General features: G+C 44.4%; 1 protein-coding gene and 1 long non-coding RNA gene across 5 annotated transcripts; one reads left to right on the top strand and one right to left on the bottom strand.

Moving 5' to 3' along the window:
* The first annotated feature begins 1,049 nt into the window (after positions 1 to 1,049).
* Positions 1,050 to 5,933, top strand: SLITRK2 (SLIT and NTRK like family member 2). 4 transcript variants are annotated; one of them, XM_083595590.1, is made up of 3 exons: positions 1,050 to 1,406; positions 1,971 to 2,198; positions 3,216 to 5,933. In XM_083595590.1, exon 3 carries the CDS (start codon positions 3,259 to 3,261, stop codon positions 5,830 to 5,832), a length of 2,574 nt encoding a protein of 857 aa, XP_083451716.1. In that variant the 5' UTR covers positions 1,050 to 1,406; positions 1,971 to 2,198; positions 3,216 to 3,258; the 3' UTR covers positions 5,833 to 5,933. The 4 variants fall into 4 exon arrangements, with proteins under 4 accessions (XP_083451716.1, XP_083451715.1, XP_083451718.1 ...); XM_083595589.1 differs by having other exon boundaries at positions 1,050 to 1,402; XM_083595592.1 differs by having other exon boundaries at positions 1,050 to 1,402; positions 1,987 to 2,198.
* A 2-nt stretch (positions 5,934 to 5,935) lies between these two features.
* On the bottom strand, positions 5,936 to 12,484 carry LOC310754138. The gene is made up of 2 exons (XR_014543649.1): positions 7,939 to 12,484; positions 5,936 to 7,903 (listed from the first exon to the last, which is right to left on the bottom strand). It is a non-coding gene; the product is annotated as an uncharacterized lncRNA (long non-coding RNA).
* Between the last annotated feature and the right edge of the window lie 10,211 nt (positions 12,485 to 22,695).

The raw sequence follows: 22,695 nt of genomic DNA on the forward strand, positions 1-22,695 counted from the left end.
GGACAGACACATGGAAGATAGACCTCGGCCAGTGACCATTTACCACCATGCTTGATGGAGACTTTAGATTCATTGGCAGCAGTACCACTGAGCAGTGGCGTAGCATGGGTTGTCAGCACCCGGGGCAAGGCAAGTAATTTGCGCCCCCTAACCCGTGGATTTGCGCCCCCTAACCCGTGGATTTGCCCTAACCCCCAGATGTTGCGCCCGGTGCGGCTGGCCCCCCCTGCACCCCCCACGCTACGCCACTGCCACTGAGTCCCAGGAGCTGAGGGGCAGCAGCTACTGCATTCACGCCCTGCTTGTGGGCTTGGTGGAGGGAAGGAGTGATAGCTCAAAGTAGTAGAGCATCTGCTTTGAATGGAGAATCATAGAATCGTAGGATTGTAGAGTTGGAAGGGACCCAAGGGTCATCTAGTCCGCCTGCAATGCAGGAAAGTCCCAGGCTCGGTCCCCAGAGAAGGTCTCAGCATCGCCTGGTAGGGCTGCGGAGAAGAGGCCCCCCGCCTGAAACCCTGGAGAACTTGGTTTTAGTGGGGGCGATGCCGAGCTAGATGGACTAATGCTCTGATTCAGTATAAGACAGCTCCTTGTCGTTCCTATCTGGTTGGCTATTGTGGGGGGAAGAGATCTGCCCCTTTGATCTGATCCAGCGGAGCGATTCTTTAGGCTCTTTGAAGAGCCGCGATCGAATTCTGCCAACAGCACAGAAGTGGAGTTGCGGCGGGTGGTGGGGTTCTTCCCCCGTCACGCTCAGAGTCCATAATTCGCTTTCATTGCCTTTCTCCTCCCTTCCCGGAGGAGGGTGAGTGCGCGCGTATGATGGTCCACGGGAGTGAAGGAGACCCTGGAGCCTTGGAAGAGCTCGGTCGTTTGTGCCAGTCTGGAAGAGCGACAGGAGGGGGGGGACGGGGAATCTAGCCTTTATTTTTATTATTAATATATTTTTAACCAAACAAACAAAAAAAGAGTCTCCGCCCCGTGTTTCCCCGGCTGCCCCAGCAACACCATCCCCGCGCGTGACGTCAGCCCCCAGCTCGGTCCAAGGCGAGCCTGCCAAAAGGCTGCCCATTCAAAGTGCTTTGGCAGCCGTCGGAGCTGGAGAGCGAGAAGCGAGCGCTGCTGCCTGCTTCTCCCGGTTGCCCACGCCTCGTCTACCGTTTCCTCCCAGCCTTGCCTATCCCAGCAGTCGATTCAGAAGGCTAGGCTTTGCAAAGGTCCCGCTGAGCATCCCCCGGAGAGAGAGTCACAGAGGAGGGGGGGGGGGACATCCCGTCTGTGGTCCTTCCTTACCTTCTTGCGAGGCGCTCTTTTCGCTTCCTCCGGCTCCCAGGCGAGGATGCTGAAGGCGTCGTGGCTGCGCGAAGAGGCGAAGGAGGGCAGGCTCCGCTCCTCCTGATGAGTGAGTACCGCAGCCCTTGGCTCTGGCGCCAGCATGCCTGCCTCCTTCAACACCCCCCCCAACCCGCTTCCGCCTCGGCTCTTTTCACCCGAAGCTGCTAGAGGGTTTTTTTTAGGAGAGGGGATTTTTTGGGGGTGGCGGTGTATTATTTCTGTAGTATTCCTGACCTTGCGAAAACCAACATAAGTGGAGAAGGACAAGGGATCTGAGGGAGATATGGGGCGGTGGAGAGCTAGAAGGGGTCTCAAGTCGTATTTGATCTCCCCACAACCCCTGTTTTCTCTGCGGAAGAGGAGCCAGGCAGTGGTTCAAAGGAAGCGCAGGGCACTGGAGAGTTCAGGAGGACAAATGATTTTGGAGGGGAGAGGCACGGGGAGGGGGGGGGGAGAGTTCAGTTTTGGGTGTCTGGAGCTGACTTTGGTCCCTTCAGCTTTCTCCTTCCCCCATGGTGTGAGGATGCTTCAATTGTACAGAAAGTGGGGGGGGGGGAGTTTAGGGGTGCAGAGTTCTCAAATGCTTAGATTTTGTCGGGATTCTCAGATGTCTGATTTTCTTTAAACAATTACAGTATTTATTTATTGAAGAGGTGGAAGAGGATATGATGCTTCTTTGGATTTTCCCTTCCCTGAACTAGAGGTGCAAAAATAATAATGCTGGAGTAGGTTTTAGAAAAGATTGAGTGAAGAGAGCAAAGAAGGTCAAAAGGTTTACAGCAGCAAGGTCTACAGTCATCAAACATGTGGTGAGAGAAGTGGAGTGGACTTCATTTCCCACCCCCAATAACCATCTATGTCAGGTAATTTAAGGCTGTGCTGAAATCCTATTGAAATTTTGGAGGGAGAGAGTTAAGAACAAAAGGTTCCTGGGTCTGCAAGGTTCATAGAACATTTTTTAAAGTGTTTGTGGGGGGAACATCAATTCCATTACACTCACGTACCTCCTTCCAACCTTCCTATTGGGTAAACTAGGAAGTAATTGAATTATATACAAAGAAGAAGAAGGAGGAAAGAAGAGTGAGACAGACAGATCGAAAGAAAGAAAGAGGCAAGGTTTCTTTACTCTGATTAATTTTTCCTGCTCTTCTGGAAGATGACAGGACCCAACCAAGGCGTTGGTTACAGCTCTTGATGAGTTGATGGGATTGGTAGCGAGTGATCGGGATGGAAATTATGGGGCTGAGAGTCTACTCCACAGCACTGAGAGCTTTTGATTGCTGTGAAAATGTGGGAGGCGGAAAGAAGCAGGCAGGGCTAGCTGGGTAAAGCTGTGGGGGATGAGCGCAGCTCCTGCCTTGGACAAAAGTGGCAAGGGAGGGGTGGGGAGTGCATGGATTTTCAGGGGAGGGTGAAAGAGGAAAAGCAGAAAGGAACTCCAGAGAACTGTCAGGTCAGGAAGTATTGCTATAATAATACAACCTGGCTGATGGAGGGTGGAGAGCAGGGATGCTAGAGTTAAGTAGGACATGGGGCTGTTAGCAAGCTAATGCTGCCCACATCTTTCTGATCCCCTTCCCAGGAGTTCAGGGGTGGTGGGCAGAGCTGGCAGAGAACAGGAAAGCTTGGTAAAGCAGACCAAATAATAGAGGGAACAGACTGTAAGCCTGTGGAATCAAGGTGATGAGAGTCAGGAACCAAGAAGATGGCAAGGGACATGTGAAAGGTGGCAGGGGCCCTCTTGTTGAAAGGAGGCCCTGAAATGCATGCCAGGTTTAGCACACAGAGCTGTTGAATTTTCTACCTTGCCAGCTGGCCATTGCCAGTGTTGTTGTTGTTTAACCAGGGTTCTGATTTCCTCCCTCCACACTTCCCTCCAGGTTTGCCTCTCCGCGCAGAAGCTGGGCTGGACGGAGCATAAAGATGCTGAAGGGTGCTTGGCTGCTCAGTGTCTTCACAGTGGCTGGGATCTGGCCGACAGAGAGCCGCAAGCCTGCCAAAGACATTTGCAGCAAGAGCCGCTGCCCTTGCGAGGAGAAGGAGAACGTGCTGAACATTAATTGCGAAAACAAGGGATTTACGACCGTCAGCCTCCTCGTGCCGCCACCATCCAAGATCTGCCAGCTCTTCCTCAATGGCAATGCCTTCACTCGCCTCTACCCAAATGAGTTTGTCAACTACTCCAACGCGGTGACCCTGCACCTGGGCAACAACGACATGCAGGAGATCCGAGCTGGGGCCTTTGTAGGCCTTCGGACCCTTAAGAGGCTACACCTCAACAACAACAAGCTGGAAACCCTACGAGAGGACACTTTCCTAGGCTTGGAGAGCCTGGAGTACCTTCAGGCTGACTACAACTACATCAGCGCCATCGAGGCTGGGGCTTTCAGCAAGCTCAACAAACTGAAAGTCTTGATCCTGAATGACAACCTCTTATTGTCACTGCCCAGCAACGTGTTCCGTTTTGTCCTGCTAACTCATTTGGACCTCAGAGGGAACAGGCTGAAGATGATGCCATTTGCTGGAGTCCTGGAACACATTGGAGGCATCATGGAAATCCAGCTGGAGGAGAATCCATGGAACTGTACCTGTGACCTCCTGCCTCTCAAGGCTTGGCTGGACACCATCACTGTCTTTGTAGGGGAGATAGTCTGTGAAACCCCATTCCGGTTGCATGGCAAAGATGTCACCCAACTCACAAGGCAGGATCTTTGCCCACGAAAAAGTGCAGGTGACTCCAACCAGAAGGAGAAGCATTCCTCCCACTCTGACACACATGCCCAGAGATTTCCCCCAACAACTAATTCTGCCGTTGGTGCCACCAGAGCCCCGAAATCCAGTCGCCCACCCAAAACAAGGAATCGCCCAACTCCACGGGTCACAGTGTCTAAAGACAGGCAGATCTTTGGGCCTATCATGGTTTACCAGACCAAGTCCCCTGTGCCACTCACTTGCCCAAATGGCTGCGTCTGCACTTCTCAAAGTTCTGACAGTGGGTTGAATGTCAACTGCCAAGAGAAAAAAATTGGCAACATCTCTGATCTCCACCCAAGGCCCAGCAGTCCAAAGAAACTCTATCTCACAAGTAATTACTTGCAAACTGTCTACAAAACAGATCTCTTGGAATACAGCTCATTGGATTTGTTGCATTTGGGAAACAACAGGATTGCAGTGATTCAAGAAGGTGCCTTCTCTAACCTCACCAGTTTACGCCGACTCTATCTCAATGGTAATTACCTTGAGATCCTGTACCCTTCCATGTTTGAAGGGCTGTATAGCCTGCAGTACCTCTATTTAGAGTATAACGTTATCAAGGATATCCTGCCACGTACCTTTGATGCCCTGGGGAACCTTCACCTGTTATTTCTGAACAACAATCTGCTGAGGTCCCTGCCTGACAATGTGTTTGGGGGCACAACCCTGACCAGACTCAACCTGAGGAACAACCATTTCTCATACTTGCCAGTGCGAGGGGTCCTTGACCAGCTTTCAGCTCTGATTCAGATTGACCTCCAAGAAAACCCTTGGGATTGTACCTGCGACATCATGGGGCTGAGGAACTGGATTGAAAGAGTCACAGAGCAAAACAACCAGCAGCTGGGGACCCCTGTTGTTATTAATGAAGTCATCTGTGACTCTCCAACCAAGCATGCTGGAGCACATCTCAAGACCTTGAGCAAGGAGGCCATCTGCCCTGAGAACCCCAATCTGTTAGATTCTTCTTTTCTGTTGCCAAATCTGAACACAGACATACCACAGGCCTTCAGTATTTTCCCCAGCTCCTATCCAGAAATACGTACTGAAGTCCCTCTTTCTGTCTTAATTTTGGGCCTTCTGGTCGTGTTTATTTTGTCTGTCTGTTTCGGGGCTGGTCTGTTTGTCTTTGTTCTCAAACGTCGCAAGAGTATGCCAAGCGTTCCCAGCAGTGCCAACAATCTTGACGTAAGCTCCTTCCAGTTGCAGTATGGGTGCTACAATAGCGAGGCGCACGATAAAGCAGAAGGGCATGTATATAATTATATCCCACCTCCTGTCGGCCAGATGTGCCAGAACCCCATCTACATGCAGAAAGAAGGAGACCCAGTGGCTTACTATAGGAATCTCCATGAGTACAGCTACAGTAATCTCGAGCCTAAGAAAGAGGACTCTGCCAGCCTAGCATTTACAATCACTGCAGCAGAAATGCTGGAGAAACAGGGCTTTTCGAGGGAACCAGAGCTGCTGTATCAAAACATAGTGGAGAGGGTCAAGGAGCTGCCCAGTGGAAGCCTGGTCCATTATAACTTTTGCACCCTCCCCAAAAGACAGTTCACACCTTCCTATGAGTCAAGGCGACAAAACCAGGACAGGATAAATAAAACAGTTTTGTACGGGACTCCCCGGAAATATTTTTCAGAGCAATCCAAACCTGAACTTCCTTTATTGCAAGAGAAACTACAGACTGAACCAGACTACCTCGAAGTTCTGGAGAAACAAACTGCCATAAGTCAGCTGTGAAGTGGAGCCAGGGTTGGGGAAGGCTGGGCTGAGGATTCATTTGCTGGGGGAGAAGTCTTTTTTAAAAAAAGAGAAAGAAAGAAAGAAAAGAAAGAAAGGAAGGAAGAAAGAAAGAAAGAAGGAAGGAAGGAAGGAAGGAAACACTAACCCAATTCCGAACTTGACAGACCAAGGCAATGTGTCAAATCCTCAAGAGTTGCCAGATTTTAAATTCTCAAACAACCCTTCTACAACGCCAGGGCTATGATGGGTGCTTTTCTTTTTCTGCTATGTCCCTTTTAAGTTATTGCTTGGATTTCTCCACATCCCATCCCTCAGCCCTTTGGGAACTGAGGCTGAACCTTAATGTTTTTACTGGAGCAGTTTTGCCTACATTTCTTTCCGGGGTGGGGGTGGGGACATAGGACAGTGAAAGGATGCTGGGGGGAAGTTTCCCCCCTCCCATACACTTGAAAGGGAATAGATATTCTCCAAAAATTCTCTCCTCCCCAGACTTAGACCGTTTCTTCTCTCCCCCCCTTTTTTTGTAAATAATATTGTCAGTACAGCTCTTTCAATTACCAAGTGCAGCCACAGGGCGTCACTTCTTTTTTCCTTTCCCTTTTTGGCATTAAAGTGCCTTTGCACTTTAAGTACCTTATTACTTAAGTGTTGCGCTTAGCTTTGAGAAACCTGAATCTATTTTAATGTGTTGTGTAATTTTTTCTTTTTGAAATTATTTTAAAAAGAAGGAAATGTAAAAAATAGATCTCTTACGTGTCGGCTGCATTCAGCTGAAAGGGGCTGCTGTTTCACTGACAGCAAAAATCAGCCCGTCTTTGTTAAGTGATTCTAGTTCAAAGGCTTTTTTAAAAATAGACTGAATTGTAAATTGTGTAATTTTCACTCTTTCCCAGCCCCCATCAACATCTTCTCCCCTCCCCATGTCAGGTTTGTTATTTTTTACCTGGAAGATTGCAGTCAGCTAAAAAATTACCAGTGGGTTGGGGCGCTCTGCTGCCCCAGTTGGGAGTGATAGTTCATTAATAAAAAGACATTTAACATGATAAGGACCCTATTCAACCAATATCCCATCTTTGCTACACTGCAGCTCCTAACACCATTGTAGTGTTCAGTGTTTTCATTTCCCCCCTCCCCAGGTTATTTGCCTAATTAAGAGAACATTACTCTCTACCTGTAAATATTTTTTTCTGCAGCAAAATTAGATATTTTTATACGTTTAATGACAGGAGTTTACCTTACTCATGCTGGAGGATAAAATTTAAACTGCGGGGGGAGGGGCATCTTCATCCCCCCTTTTCTTTCCAGGCATAATGTTTTATTTATGCTAAGCATGTCTACCAGTAGGTATTTCCATATATCACCCTGAATAAGGAAAGTGCTTGTTTAATCTTGGACAACCTTGCAGAGGATTTTCAGCGTCTGGAGTAGAACTGGATTAAAATCCCTTTCCCTGCAGAAAACCTACGGAGTGTCCTGGGTCTAATTCCTTTGTGTTAGATTTTACTGAATCTAAATACGCACACCCTGTCATCCATACACATCAGAAAAATGACAAGGAATTAACATATATCCAAGGCAGCAATTCTGTATTCCTGGGAGGGTATACCAGGGGTCAGTAGGTCTGCATCCAATGTTGGTCTTACTCAGAGCAGGCCCATTGAACTCAATGTACATGCCTAACTGTGGCCCACGAAATTCCCTAAGGAGAATTTAGTTGGACACCAACCTCCCCTAAGGATGTTCTGGGTTGATTTCTTGAAGGGAAAGCGAGAGGTCTGCTTACAGAGACAAGAGATCTTACCTCAGCAGGCCTCTCTCCTCACCACTGCAGGATAGTAGAGGCAAAAGGGGTAATCCCTTTTCTCAAGGGCTGGATCAGGGATCCTTGTATCCAAAACCTTCCCATTCTCCACACAAACCTCTGAAAGCCTACACCAATCGCTCCAATTAAAAATGCATGAAGAACACATAGATTCTCCCAGTACTGCCATGCTGCTGTGTGCTGTTTGGAGAACTTGGGTCCTCCTGTTTCACTTTCCCACCTATACCAAATTATCTAGAACTAAGCCTCATTGAACTCAATGGGCTTTACTTTGGTGTTGCCTTGGCAAGACTTGTGCTGTTAATTGGACAGAAGAAATGACCAAACTCTTCAGAACATACAAAGCTGCCTCACAAGGAGTCAGGCCATTGGTCCATCTACCTCAGTACTATCTACACTGTCAGCTCTCCGGGCTTTCTGACAGGGGGCATTCACAGCCTTCCATGGAGATGCTGGGGATTTAACCTGGGACCTTCTGCAGGGAAAGGAGATGCTCAGCAACGCAACTTCCCAACTGCTAACTTTTGCTTCTCATGGTGAGGGTTCAGATACAGCTATAGATAGATATAGGTGTCAGCTGGCGCAAAAGTCCTCCCCACCCGCTCCTCTCCTCACACATACCCTATGCCTTTCCATATATGCTCTGGATGTTTGGGGGGGGGTGCATAGAGCAGATTTAGGATGTGCATGGGGAGGGAAGGGGAAAGTTCCATTCTGCAAGCAGAAATCCTTGCACTGAGGGAATACATTCATAATTCTACAACATACTGTAGAATTAACATACTGCTATTATCCCTGCCATCAGCCTTACAACGTATAAAGACAGACCCACAAGGAAAGGACAGCGGATGGAAAAGCTAGAGGAGGGCGATCAGTTTCCCAGCGACATAACACATCATTGAGCTATAGGAGAGCATCCAGTCCTACGCCAGGTTGATCTTCCCTTGCTGGTGTTGCTGCCTGAGTAGCAGTTGGTGGCTCTTGTTCCTTTGTATGGCATATGTACCTGGGGTGTGTGCTACAACCCAAATGTCAGCATCTATTACATTTTGTTGATTCCCATAAGAGAGAGTCACACATTTGCTTAATTCTCCCAATAACATCAAAGGGTTCTGTTGGTAGGGATGTGGAAATCCAGATGCCCATCACCTCTAGCACCTGAAAAATTGGCTGTGGTGCCACAGTCACTGCTGAGAACAGGAAGCAGGTCTGCCCTCCTCCAAGAGTGTTGCTAGGTTTTTAAAAGACTTATTTCTCCCCCTTCTCCTTCCCAATGACTTGCTCTTATTTACAACAAAACCAGTCTTGTTCTGGTCCCTTGTGTATATTTGCTGCAGATTTGCCCATGATACAGATTCGCATAGAATGTGCATATGCAATTATATATGCAAGTTTGGTCCCTGAGCAAACAGAGATGGTAAAGTGTCTCACTGGAAGCATGCTTTTCAGCATGCTCTGCAACCAAGGAGGGACAGAAATTCAATTCAGTTCACATTTAAAGGCGAACCTACATAATTCTCAACTTTCTGAAATGATACATGAACTGAAACTCAGCCATCCCTCAAAATTCACAGATCACTGAATTCTGCAATGCAGTTCTCCAATCAAGTAATGTGCACAGAAATGCATTATATTAGAGAAAACTGCTTTGCAAAAGTTTTCTGTGTTGGGCAAATTATATGTTTTTACAGAGCAATTCGCACTAAAATGCTGACAAATTTTCATGAGCAGGGGCAGTCATGAACTGCTGCAGAAATGTGGAGAACTGAATTTGATATTGGAAAAATGAGGAACCAAAATTGATAAGATACACCCATCCATAGCTGCAGCCCAGTGATGCTGCTTTCTATTGTAAGGGCAATAATACTAGTACATGGGGACCCAGGGATCAGCACTTACTGTAAGTCCCAAACCTTTGACTTCCATCCCTTAACACTACTCTCCACCTTTTCTTGTGTGCTGTTCAGTGTGCAACCTGGTTGCCACATTCCCCTTGCTTCCGTGTCCCTGTAGTCCCTGCAGTCCTGCCCACCTGTCAGATTTGGCCAGTGGTGGAGCCAAAAATGTTCTTCACCTCTGCACCAGTGGAAAAGTTCCCCAGTCAGATGCTGTGACTTCCTGAGCCCAGCACATCTCCATTAAGCACTGCCCAGGAGGAAGAGGGGGAGGGACTGAACACAGCCTGGGAACACAGACACTCTCTCTCCTTTTCCTGGCACACTCGTACCTCCATCTCTCAATCTTCCAAGGCGGCTCCTGCAAAATCTACACAAAATGCAAAACAAGCAAACAAAGCCATGAGGAGAGCATCCAAATGCATGATAGAAATTTGTCCCTACATGTTTCAGGCTTGCTGTTCTCTATCAAGGGCAAACGTCTTACCACTCTGTTTGTAAAAACAAACAGGCAATATCTTCCTTTTACTCTCCTCTATCTTTACATAAGCAGGAACTCTATTTTCTATAGGATTTCTTATTTTCATCCTGTCAGCTCATTGTTTCTAGCTGCTTAAAAAACAAGTTGGGATAACTAACTCCAACATTTTGCAAACATATTTGCAGAAAAAAAATAATATAAATTTTATTTGGGCCTTTTTTTTAAAAAAAAGCCTAATATTAGTCCTTCTTCTCCACATCTATGCTTTGGTTTGTGTCTTCAGTTTAATCTTTTTTCCTGGCTGCTTCAAACACCTATTCATTTCCTTAGAACACAGAACCTCATGCAACTAACCAAAGCTTGACAATTCCTTATTAGGCTCTAAATCATATTTGCCTCCTTCTTAGCTGCAAACATAATTATGGAAGTCCCCCCAAACCTTCTTCTTCCCAACAAATTGCTCTTATTTACAACAAAACCAGTTTTGTTTTTGGCCCATTGTAAATCCTTATGCAACTGGAATGGTGCTCAGCATATAAAGTAGGGCAAGCCTTTCAATTCCTTATTAAAGCAATTGATGGCTTCTGAAAGGAGTCCACTGTTTCCTTTTCATAAATAGGTTACCGGACATAATAATCCTTTTATTATCATGCGGGTAGGGAACTGGACTCCGCTGGATGGAATTTTCAAGCTTTTGCAGTTACTGATTATATCTTATCTACCAACTGGGAACAATCTTAAACCACGAGATTTTTTTGATTATAAATGCTGGCAGTCAAAGCTGTTTTAATTGGAGTGGTGCCAACAGGAAGTAGCCTTATGTTAGGGCACAAAACACAGGCCTCGTGAGAGAGTCTGATTTATCAAGTGATCTTCTCATGGCTTAACGCGACATCTACATAAACACTCTCTTGAACATATCTTCTTCTTTGCATTTGGAGTCCAGAAGACCCTCCCCATTTGCAGCCCATTAGATTGACTTTAATAATGGAAGAGCTGGTTGGGGAAACAGTCCTCCAAACCCATATTGACTTCAAGAAGGAAAATAGTACCCCATTAGCAGAAGTTGGAGTACTAAACTGGAATGGCATCTGACCTTGAGTGAGCTCCTTGTTTGAGGACTTCTGAAAGCATCTGATAAGTGATTCTGTCCTTGGGTTTAACAAAACAAATTTCTCACTTAAATAGCTTGAGAAAAACAGGTAGAGAATGGTTTTATATATATATAAGGCATTGGGTAAGTCAGTTTTCTATATTTCTCCTTTCTGCATTTATTACTGTTGCTGTCTTATGAGAGCAATCCAATTTTACATAGAGAGTGTTTCAAGTAAACATTTATTTTTGCAAGAGGCATTGGTCTATTTATTTTCACTCTTCTAGAAAAAAAAGAAATACTAATAATCTCAGGGCTAGTTTAAAGCTTCACATAGCTTGCTGCAGTGTAAGCATGTTGAAGGCAATGAGACTTCTATGAATCAACTGAAAATGCAGAATAAAGTTGAGCAGGACATTTGAAGAAGGGGCTATATTTGGTTTCTTCTTTTGGGTTAGAATTTTTTTTATTCAAATATGCTCTGGTATAAGTTATTCCCACCGCTACCACCCACACTATCATGCAAACCACATCAGCAACAGCTAACAATGCAGGCAGGATAGTGACAAAGACTTGTTGTTTGATAATATACTGTTCAACTACATCCACACAATACATTTAAAGCACTACGGTTCCACTTTAAAATAGGCATGGCTTCCTCACTAAATTTTTGGGAGCTGTAGTTTGTTAAGTGTGCTGAGAGCTGTTAGGAGACCTTTATCCCACCCAGCCTCCCCGCTCCCAGACCTACAATTATTAGAGTTGTCTAAAAATCAACCTCTCTTTGCAGGAAACTCTGGGAATTGTAGCTCTCTGAGACGAATGGGGGCTTCTAGGGCTGCCATATTTTGAAGAGCAAAAAAGAGGACACATTTGCCGACTTCTACTCTTAACAACGGATCACTTTGATGACTGTCATTTTAAATACCCCTACTATATGTTGGCTATAGAAGCTGTGATATATTGCTAGTAGCAATGCTTTTAACTTTCAACGACAAAATAATAATAATAACATATTGCTCCTTCGCTTGCCACATGAAAGTATTTGGGCTTATGTTCACATAAGTGTGCAGAGAACATAAGTGTGCACAGAACAATTTATTAAATTGTCTAACATGTACATATGGACTATCCTTAAGGGAAGGGGGATGTTAACTCTTGCCCTCCCAGACTCCATGTAGCTGAGCCAGCATCCTTTAAGTTTATCCACAAGAGAAGGGATTTATACAGTATGTATCTAGTTTAAGATGCTGCTCTGTTGTGATTCTCTGCTGCAGACCAGCTTAGCTGGGTGGCTTAGATCTGAGTCTGATGCACTGCAATTTTTTTCTTGGGTTACTGTAAACAAACAAACAAAGTAAAAAAATAACCCACAACCTCGACATTTTGCCCAATTTTAAAAATCTGCCTAGAGAGAAGTTTTAATCTTGAAAAAGATGTGTCCTGGAAAAATAGGACATATGGCAACCCTACTAACAACTCTCAGCTCAATTAACAAACAGCACCCAGAATCTTTGGGGGGGGGGATCATGTCTTTTTAAATGGTATCCTAGAGCTTTAAATGCATGGTGTAAATGTAGCCATGATCTTCTTTCATTCCCATAACTAGCACACACATACACATGTACCATCAGCAACAGCGAAGAATGCAGACAGGATAGTGGCAAAGACTCAGTAATATGTTCTTGGTGAGGCTAGGTTGATGGATTCTGATTATACTCAAGGTTAGTTCATGCAAATGGCAAATGAAATAATACAACTGTTTCTGGATGATACAAATTTAGACGGCAGGAATCGGATTACTTGGCTAAATATTCCCTCATAGGAGAAACATAAAAAAATAATTCATATACCTAGGAAATTAGCATATCAGAGAGAAAGCTAAGTTGGAACTCTTGTCTCTTTTTCATTCGCTCTCTCTCTCTCTCTCTCTCTCTCTCACACACACACACACACACACAAAACTTGCAATCTGTTTCCTGCAGTCCAAGATGGTACAACCAGGGACCCTGAAAACTCATATTAGGGTTGTGCATACATGCCCCCCCATCTGATCTGGCACTTCACAGTGGCCCCGATCCAGCTTTGGGAGATCTGAGTCCAACCTGACCTGGATGTCTCCCACTACATGTTTAATCAGGAGGGAGAAGGAGATGCACATAGGGGGTCTGTGTGTCTTTGTCACCTTCCTTTAACTGCCAGACTACCTCCTCTTCTGATGGTCCCATCCTGCTCTGGGTGGACTCAGCCATACCTAGGGCAGTCCAGGACTGTGTCAGCACAACCCAACCAAATCCTAGGATCATAGGAAAAGAAAGATTTGATGGAGGGGGAGGGGCACCTCTGTAAGCAGAAATCCAGCCATTTTAGATATCATTCCTCTCTGGCCACATCACCATTAGCCCCGACTGTTCTCAAAGGAAGGTCTGCTTTTAAGCTACAGGCCAACACCACTGATGGCTACTGAGAGAATTGCTAATGGAAGTTAGACCACTGAATGAATACCCTTTCCAACCATAGTGAAGAATCTCATTTTGAAGTAGTCTAACCTCTTCAGGTTCCCAAGCTAAGAAAAGGGCCAGGAAAGAGAATCCATAAGAAATATAATGAAGAAAAGAATCGGAAGAAATCAGACACCATCCTGCTATCTGCCTGTTCTTGCATTTCAAATCACATCCTCCCAACAAGGATTTGCAGTGGAGAAGTAGTACCCAGGCGTTTGGTATACACTGTAGCCTGGAATCCAGGAATTCTGGAAAATGTAATGCAGTCCATATTTTTAAGAAGTTGAGCAAATTTTCACTGCCTGAATTAATACAAGGATAAGAAGGCAGTTCTGCTTCAGACTGCACACTTCTCTCAATTTTACAGCACAACTCTCAGCCCCCCCCCAAAAAATGCACTTTAGGGAGAAATGCAGAAACATGAATGTTAGGTGGGAATGTATCAGGGAAATGCATATTTTAAGAAAATGCATAGTGTGTTGTACTTTTAGTGGTCAATGTCTACAATTTAAATATGTGCTGTTGTTTTTAAAAGAGATGAAAATGGGCTGGAATGGACATATGATTGAACAGGTTTGCTGCTGAGATGGACAGATCTAACTATCCCTAGTATTTCTACCATAAATGTATAGGGTTTTGCTTGCTTTCTTCTTCTTCTTCTTCTTCTTCTTCTTCTTCTTCTTCTTCTTCTTCTTCTTCTTCTTTATTTAGATATAGCAGGCAAGCAAGCAAGCAAGCAAACAGGGCACATTGAAGCCAAAACTACCAGTTCTTATTCATCCCAATTTATTTCAAGGTAAGGCTAACCTTCTCCCATAGACATCAATGTGACTTACAAGAATAGGAAATGATAACTTTCCATACCCTGCCACTTACAGCAATGTATACATCCCAGCTCAGAATAGGTTGTGGAATTAGATTTTTAAAAATGAACAATGCCTCAGACCCTGAAGAACTGCTGCCAATCAGGGGAGACAACTTTGAGCAAGACAGGCCAATCACCTGACTTGGTATAAGACATATATTTGATTCAAATGCTTTGGAAGTGGTCACACCTCTGTGCTATAGCAGACGCTTTGTGCATAGTAAGTTGCAACTTCAATCCCCGGCAACACTATTTAAATCAGGGGTGGGAAACTGAATCTGCCTGACAGACCTACCCCACCAATCAGCTGATCATTGGAACTTGTAAAGTGACATACACAGAGCTTCACAGGTCCTGATGATCACCCACAATCTTCCTTTGGCTCTACCTCCCATACCTGAGGTCAGGTGCTTATGACATAAGGTTTATATGACATAATGGATAGAACAGGTGTGTGTAGTTTGGCCAAAATGTACTTGCAGGCCAAATGGGAAGACTTGGCAGGCCCGATTGGGCCACAAGTCAGAGATCCCCTACCCCTGATTGATTGATTGATTGATTGATTGATTCCTAACAAAGTTAGATTTATCTGTGACTACTAACCTAGAGATATATGCGCAGTCAGAATAGGAGTACTGGACAAGTTGGACTAGTGATCTGAGTGATTCCAATTAATGCAAGGTATTAAAATTTGTGGTTTTTTTAAGAAGAAAAAATAACCCCTGGCTCCCTGAAAGACATTCCTCAGGAAGAAGAATACTCTGCATTCCCAGGTTTTCCTGCTCAGCTTAGTCTTAAAGGTCAAACTTGTTTTCATTAGTCACAGATGGAAAGGAAGAAGAAAAAATTCCCTCCAACACAAAGAAAAACTTGCATCCTTCCCCACTATTCAATTCTGAATACAGAGTTTAAGGCTCATTCTCTAATTAGTGTACTTGACATAGCAGATGTCATAGGGACAGTTCAGATGTAGCACCAAACCATGGTTTGTACTGATGTCTAACCCAACTCCATCACACTGGAGATCAGCAGTTTCTCCAAAGCAGCCTCAGATGTGTGTGTTGGATGTGTGCGTGCTTATAAAAGTCCACCTCAAGTGAGAGGTGCTCTTTGAAAACTCTTAAATTATTCTTTGTATTCATTCAAAATCCAAGCCATGGAAGAATTCCTGACTTTCCCAAGCCCATCCATGCCAGCTGTCATTGTTCCAAAAAAAGTAACTGCCAGGATGCATTCATTAGTCAATTCCCACATGCATGCAGGAGTGGATTTGGGGTTGTGCGAGTGGTCAGTATACACTGGTTGCTTAGCTGAGAGCGCCGTCTCAAATTCCAATAAGTGAGGCACTGTTCTTTGGGAAGGAGGCATGAAGGCTCTGTCAGGGTCCTGCATTCCTCCTGTCCCCTTCCTAAAGCTGAGTTAGTGCTTTCCCAGCTTTGGGAAGGAGGTGGGAAGGTTCTAGGATGCTGCCAGAGCATTTACACCTTCTTCCCCATGCTGGGTGCCTATTTACCTGCCTTTGGGAAGACAGTGCAAAGGCTTTGTGTGTGTGTGTGTGTGTGTGTGTGTGTGTGTGTGCCTACATTTCGCCTTACACAGAGCATATACATCAGTTGATACCTCAACACATACTAGCCAAAAGATGAACCTGCCAATTGACTCCATATTATTATATGAGTATGTGAATGGGATCTGAATTGACTCATCCTCACACACAAATGACAGATTCCTGCATTGCAGGGGGTCAGACTAGAAGATCCTTTGTGGTCCCTTCCAACTTTACAGTTCTATGGTTCTATTATTGCTCCTGCATTCCAAAATCAAATACCTGCAAAATAAGCAGAATAAAAAATAGCAAAAATAAAAATAGCAAAAACAAACAAACATATCAGGAAAGAAGTGTACTAGTCTAGGCTTCTCTCTGGTATGAGTTTTCTATATGCAAGCATTTTTATTTTCTCCACACCCATCTTTGGGGTGGTGGTGCAGTAGAATATTCTATCAAGTTATCTCCTTCTTGCAAGCTGAAGTACTGTAGTCTAGAGCCCTTTGTAAAGCCTGGCAGAAGCCTGGTAATCGACTGTTGTGGAAAACTTGCAGGGGCTCTTCAAGACTTGACAGATTAGCTGATGTTTGCGTGGGCCTTGCAATCTCTTCATGGAGTGCTTTTGCCTGAGCCAGGCTTTGACCTGCCCCATACCTGATAAAATTAGGTGTTGGTCAGCTGGCTGTGCAGAAATGGCCTTGCAGGTCAGATGGGTAAGACTGGTGGGTCTCATTAGGACTGTGGGCCAGAAATTCCTTACTCTTGGACCAAACACATGTTTACCTTCTCACTAAAGCCTTATTCGGGTGTTCAGTACCCATGGATACCATGTGAAGGGGTCCATTGGGAGCATGCAAGATTTACCCTAACCCTTGCCAACTCCCTGAGTATCAGCTGGCATCCCTTGCTGACATTTGACTAATTTGGTTTGAAATACGTATGTCACTTCCAGGGGGCTGAAATCCGTGGTTCCCAATCTTCTAGAACCCATGAGCACACTGAAGTGGGTCTCACTGAGCTGATCAGGAGTTGGCTAGGGAGCATCGGTAGCACTCAGGGAATAGTTGTGGAAGCCAGTGTAACCTCTGAGGCTTGAACCTGAGACAGAGACCTGAGTTTCTATTAAAAAATTCAAAATGGCATAAATAAAAGCTTTATTTCAAGAAAATTGACCTTCCCTTAGAATACAATTGCTGGATTTTCAAACTCTTCATGAGTGAAATGAGATAGTAAAAATGTTAATGAAACTTTTTTTGGAGTAATCACTGATACAGCTTGTGATTTTTTAAATTACCACTGCGGCACATTGCAAATGTCATTTAGCACTGGGGAGGGCAGGGCAAGAAGAAAGCTCTTTTACATCAAAAAGTATACCAGAAAACAAACAAACAACAAAATCTAGCTCTCTCTCGCTCTCTCGCTCTCTTTCTCTTGCATGTGCATCAGTTCTTTGTTTTAAAAAGTGCATAGCGCAGATAGAGAAATGTAATACTTTCGAAAATGAGTTGTTAATGGAGGAATCCTATGCACAATAAACTGGTATAAAGCAAGCTGCTGCAAATTAAGCTGGCATAAAGTCAAACCAGATCCAGCCTCTCTTCAACAGTGGGGTTGCTGCTGTTCTGCCTAAGCCTGGCAGAGTGAAAACAAACCTTAAAAATAGTTTTACACCAAGTTGCCAGGTCATATGACTGAGCTGAAGAGATATAGAGTCCCGTCTAAATCCCTCCCTCTTTAGTCATGCCTAGGGCTGCCATATTTCAAAAAGTAAAAAACAGGACACTCCAAAATTGTTGAGCTTGCCTTGCCTAAGATCCAGGACAAAGTGCTGCCTTTTGGAAATCACCCCCCACCCCAGACGTCAATTCTGCCTTTGAAATCCCAGTAATGTCTGGGGAAATCTGGACGTATGGCAGCACTAGTCATGCCCTTTTTGGGGATTCATACCAGCCTCAGCTCAGCCAGCTTCAAATGAGCAGGCTGAATGAGAATGAGCAAGTTATGCGGATTTATCTTCAGCTGAGACAGGTTTGGGGACCAGCTGAGCCTGGCTGGTCTGGGAATCAGCTGGCTGAACTAGAGATCCTCTGCATCCTAAGCATATTACACGGATCCTGGTCTGAATGCACATGGCTGCAATACCTCAAGGACTGCCTCTCTCCATATGAGCCTACCCAGACCCTGAGATCATCTTCGGAGGCCCTTCTTCGTATGCAACACGAGAACGGACTTTTTCTGCAGTGGCTCCATTTGTAGAATGCTCTCCCCAGGGAGGTTCAGCTGGTGCCTTCATTATATATATTTAGGTGCCAGGCAAAAACGTTCCTCTTTAATCAGGCCTTTGGCTGATGACATCCAATGCCCTTTTAGAATGTGTTGGGGAGGGGGGGATTAATGGGTTGTTCTTGTTTTTATTTTCAATATATATTTGGTGCTTTTATATTGTGATTTTATGTTGTGAATTGGCCTGAGACCTGTGAGTATAGGGTGGTATACAATTTTTAACAAGAACAACAGCAACAAAACAACTGCTCTTCCCAGCAATCTTGCTTTATGATTGCTGCCTACATCTATATTGATTCACTGGGCAACAATCTTTTACTTTTTGAATGTTGTCTAGATTTCTACAACTGATTTAGGGTATTTTTGCACTGCTAAATCAGGAAATGGCATCTGTTTCTCTCCATCAGGTCAGGTTTACCGTAAACTGAATGGTGGGCATTGATAAAGGTAAGTAAACGTAAATTGCATGTTGCTTCACCATTTTTCAAACTTCAGGGCTTGAACTTCCGTTTATTGGAACTCCTGGAATGCTCAGTGGCAGGGAGGTCTCTCTTCAGAGACCAACAGTAGTCAGCCATCATGACTGCGTCCCAGCGACCCTGATACCTGGTCTCCATCTCTTTCATGTCCTGATGGAATCTCTCCCCCTGCTCGTCACTCATTGAACCCAGGTTCTCAGGAAACCAGTCCATATGTGAAAATAGGTAGTGCATCTTGATGCTCATGTTGCAGCCCAGGTTTCTGAAAGCAGTCAGCATGTTGTTGACAAGTTCTGCGTAGTTTCTGGCCTTATTGTTGCCAAGAAAGTTCTTCACTACCAGAACAAATGCCTTCCACGCTTCCAATTCCACTTCTTTCATTGACTTTCCAAACTCTGGATCTCTGATGATCTGACGGATCTGAGGACCGTCAAAGATGCCAGCTTTCAACTTCTCCATGGTCAATCCTGGAAAAGCCTGGCACAAGTAAGTGAAGCAGTCACCATCCTTGTCCAGAGCCTTGGCGAACTGCTTGATTAAGCCGAGCTTGATGTGCAGTGGTGGGAAGAGTATTCTGCCTCTGTCCACCAGAGGGTCATTGATGACGTTCCTTTCTTTGCAAGGCACCAGTTCCTCCCGCACAGGCCAGTCCTTCTTCGTGTAATGCTGAGCACGGTCCCTACTATCCCACATGCACAGAAAACATGGGTACTTGGTGAAGCCAGACTGTTGTCCCAACAAAAAGTTCACCATCTTCAGGTCAACACAAATAAACTACTTATGCTGATCATAACCAATTTTCTCCAGCACATACATCACCGCTTCATAGTTCTTCAGTGTACTCGAGTGAGCCAGGGGTATAGAGGCAAACTGGTTGCCGTTGTGTAGCAGAACACATTTCAGTGATCGCGTGCTGCTGTCAATGAACAGTCTCCAACCTTTGGGTTCGTACTGTGGCACTCCAAGCTTGAGCAGAAGCTGCGCAATATCTGCACAGTACACCAAGTCCTTCTCTTCTGAGAAAAAATGGAGGTACTCTTGATGCCTGTTGCGGAAGAAGCTGATGAGAGCACTGTCAGAGAGGAAGTTTTTTTCCTTCAAATTAGTCATAAGTTGGCGCATGCGTGGGTGGAGTTTCCTATACACTTCGTGGGGCGGCTGCCCCACTAACTTAGTTTTGATCCCCCAACTTTATGCTTTGCCGCACAGTTTATGGAATATTTCGAGGTTTTATGACTTCAAACTGATCCCTTTTTGACATAAACCCAGAACTATCGGACCTGAATACTTCTTGTCATTAAAATAATCATTTCCAATCAAAACAATTATTCAACATGGCATTTTACCCCCAACAACTTCTTCTAAAATGCTCCACACAAGCGTACATGTGAACAAAAACGTAAAAAAATGACGTGGCCATAGCTCAAAAGCTTGACCTGATTGAGCAAAACCAATGTGATTTTTGGACTCAGCGCATCAGATTCATCCTAAATCAACTGAAAAAACGCAGACAACAAATTTGTTGTTGACCAGTGGATCTGATTGTTTTTCTGATTAGGGAAAGCTGTCAGAAATATTTAATTTCTAAATAAATAATCATCCAAGCCAATAAACCAGGTGAATTAACCAGGTTGTTTTTGTGTGTATGTAGATATTTTCTGAATGAAAAGCATAAATTAACTTGACTTAGCAAAAGTCATACGGAAGCATTTTGGCTGAAAATACGAATATGCTTTGGGGTATCACAACACCTTCTGTTATAGAAAGGAGGAAATAATGGTTGTTCTGTAGGCATGCATTCTGCATGATCGTCATGGGGAGGAATGGTTTTTATGACTAGTTCATGTACAGCTCAGTAGTATGGGCTGAGCACATGCTCTGCATGCAGAAGTTCCCAGTGATTCAGTTTTTGTCTCATCTCTAATTACAAGGATTTGGGCAGCAGCTCCAGAAATGACTCACGATAGAAGTGTCTATAATGGAATGGCAAAGCACATGCATTCTTAGGCTTCTAGCAAGTGTATTTACCTACCCTTTCCCCACAAATCTGTGCTCAAAGTGGTTCACAGGCTACAATAATAGTGCATAACCTTACAAAGTAATCAAAGTTATAATGTCACTGCAACATAACATTAACAATTCAAGAATTAACCGTTCATTTAAAATGCATAAAAGTGAGCATAAAGGTCATTTAACAATATCCAAAACCTTTGCATCTCAAAGCCATTGTCATTATGATCTGGGTGGGAGCCAGGACACCTTACATTTTTTTCATTAGCAAGTGCTAAACTATCAAAGGGTGGAGAAACAATCTCAAACCACTAACGTAATCCTTGCTTATGATTCACTTTTCAGGATTTCATCTAGACACCCTCTTTCCATAGATGAACAGTGCATTGTTGCCCACTTTCTGATCCTGCTAATGAACCCTCTGCGTCTTGGGAAATGACACCGATCCATAATATGCTGCTTGACCTTGAAAGCTGAAGTCTTCCACATAAGCCGGTGGTGCCATTTGAGATGACTAAGATTAATTGCAGTTGTCTTTACATGAAATTGCCTTTGAAAATGATTATGAAATGTTTTTGCTGCCTGCGGCACATGGTGCTGTGGCTAGCAGAGAGGAATAAGCTTGGATTTGTGGCTTCACAAAAACCAGTCCTCATTCTGCACATGCCTTCCTCCGTTCCTGATTCTTATCTTCATTCCTAGAAATCATAGATCCTAATTTTAGTTCATAGTCTTCTTTAGAGAAGCTCCTATTTATTTCTTTTTAGAAACATGGCTTTTTAAAAAACAGACTTTCAGTGGATATTATTTTGGGGAGTTCATTGTAGCATCACACATACACAAAAAAGTGATTATCTTTTAGGGCCAAGCCAAAACAAATCCTCAGATGAAAAGATGCCCTCACTTTCAGCAATTTGGGGCTGATCTGAAACAGTACTTCTAATTTTTGTCCCTCTGATCGAGGAGGACGCAGTGATTGTGTCCCTTCCACCTTCAGAACCCATCCAGAGTTGATTTTATTTGCCCTCACTTATGCTGTCAGAATACCAGCTTTGGCATTTTGTGACAATACCATATATGCAGCATGATCTCTGACTGGCTGTGGTCACACTGTGAGGAAGTTGAGAGGGTGGAGAATAAGGAGAAAGAAGGAAACCGGGTAGGTAACACAAAAATAGTAGAGCAGTTGTCCAGAGAGGTGAAGAGGCCCTTTAATTGCTATGTTGCAGCCCTGAGATGGTGAAACCTGAGTTTTGATACTCCATGCCACAATAGAAAGCTCTGGCAGTTGCAGGAAGCCAGCATTGAGGCAATTTGTTCCATCTCCTCTCAGCAGCAGGATTGCTGCTCAAGGTCCTGAACTTCTTGCTCCTATATCTGACCCATCTTCTTGCCCCTGTCCATGGTCCTGACCTCTTTCTAGTACAGTGGTACCTCTGGTTACATACTTAATTTGTTCCGGAGGTCTGTTCTTAACCTGAAACTGTTCTTAACCTGAAGCACCACCGCCGCCGCACGATTTCTGTTCTCATCCTGAAGCAAAGTTCTTAACCCGAGGTAATATTTCTGGGTTAGCGGAGTCTGTAACCTGAAGCGTATGTAACCCGAGGTACCACTGTACAAAATTAGTTGGATCTTAGCCCCACCCAACACTGCATCTTTTTTGAGCCATTGGCTTTTGCTGGTTATAGAGTTCGCTATAAATCAGGACCAGGGTAGGAATCAGGCAAATGCTGCACCCTCTCAGGATATCCCAAACCTCTCTCTGAATTAACAGCTTTCCTTTCCTTTCCTTTCCTTTTCTTTTCTTTTCTAAGTCTGTAGCATTTCTGTTTGTACAGATATATGGGAAACACACACATATCGTATTCTACTCAGTTGC

This window comes from Podarcis filfolensis (assembly GCF_964270895.1).
Source record: "Podarcis filfolensis genome assembly, chromosome: Z".
NCBI lineage: Eukaryota > Metazoa > Chordata > Lepidosauria > Squamata > Lacertidae > Podarcis > Podarcis filfolensis.

Excerpts from the sequence above, each read along its gene's own strand:
- SLITRK2 (XM_083595590.1), top strand. The coding sequence starts at position 3,259 with ATGCTGAAGGGTGCTTGGCTGCTCAGTGTCTTCACAGTGGCTGGGATC.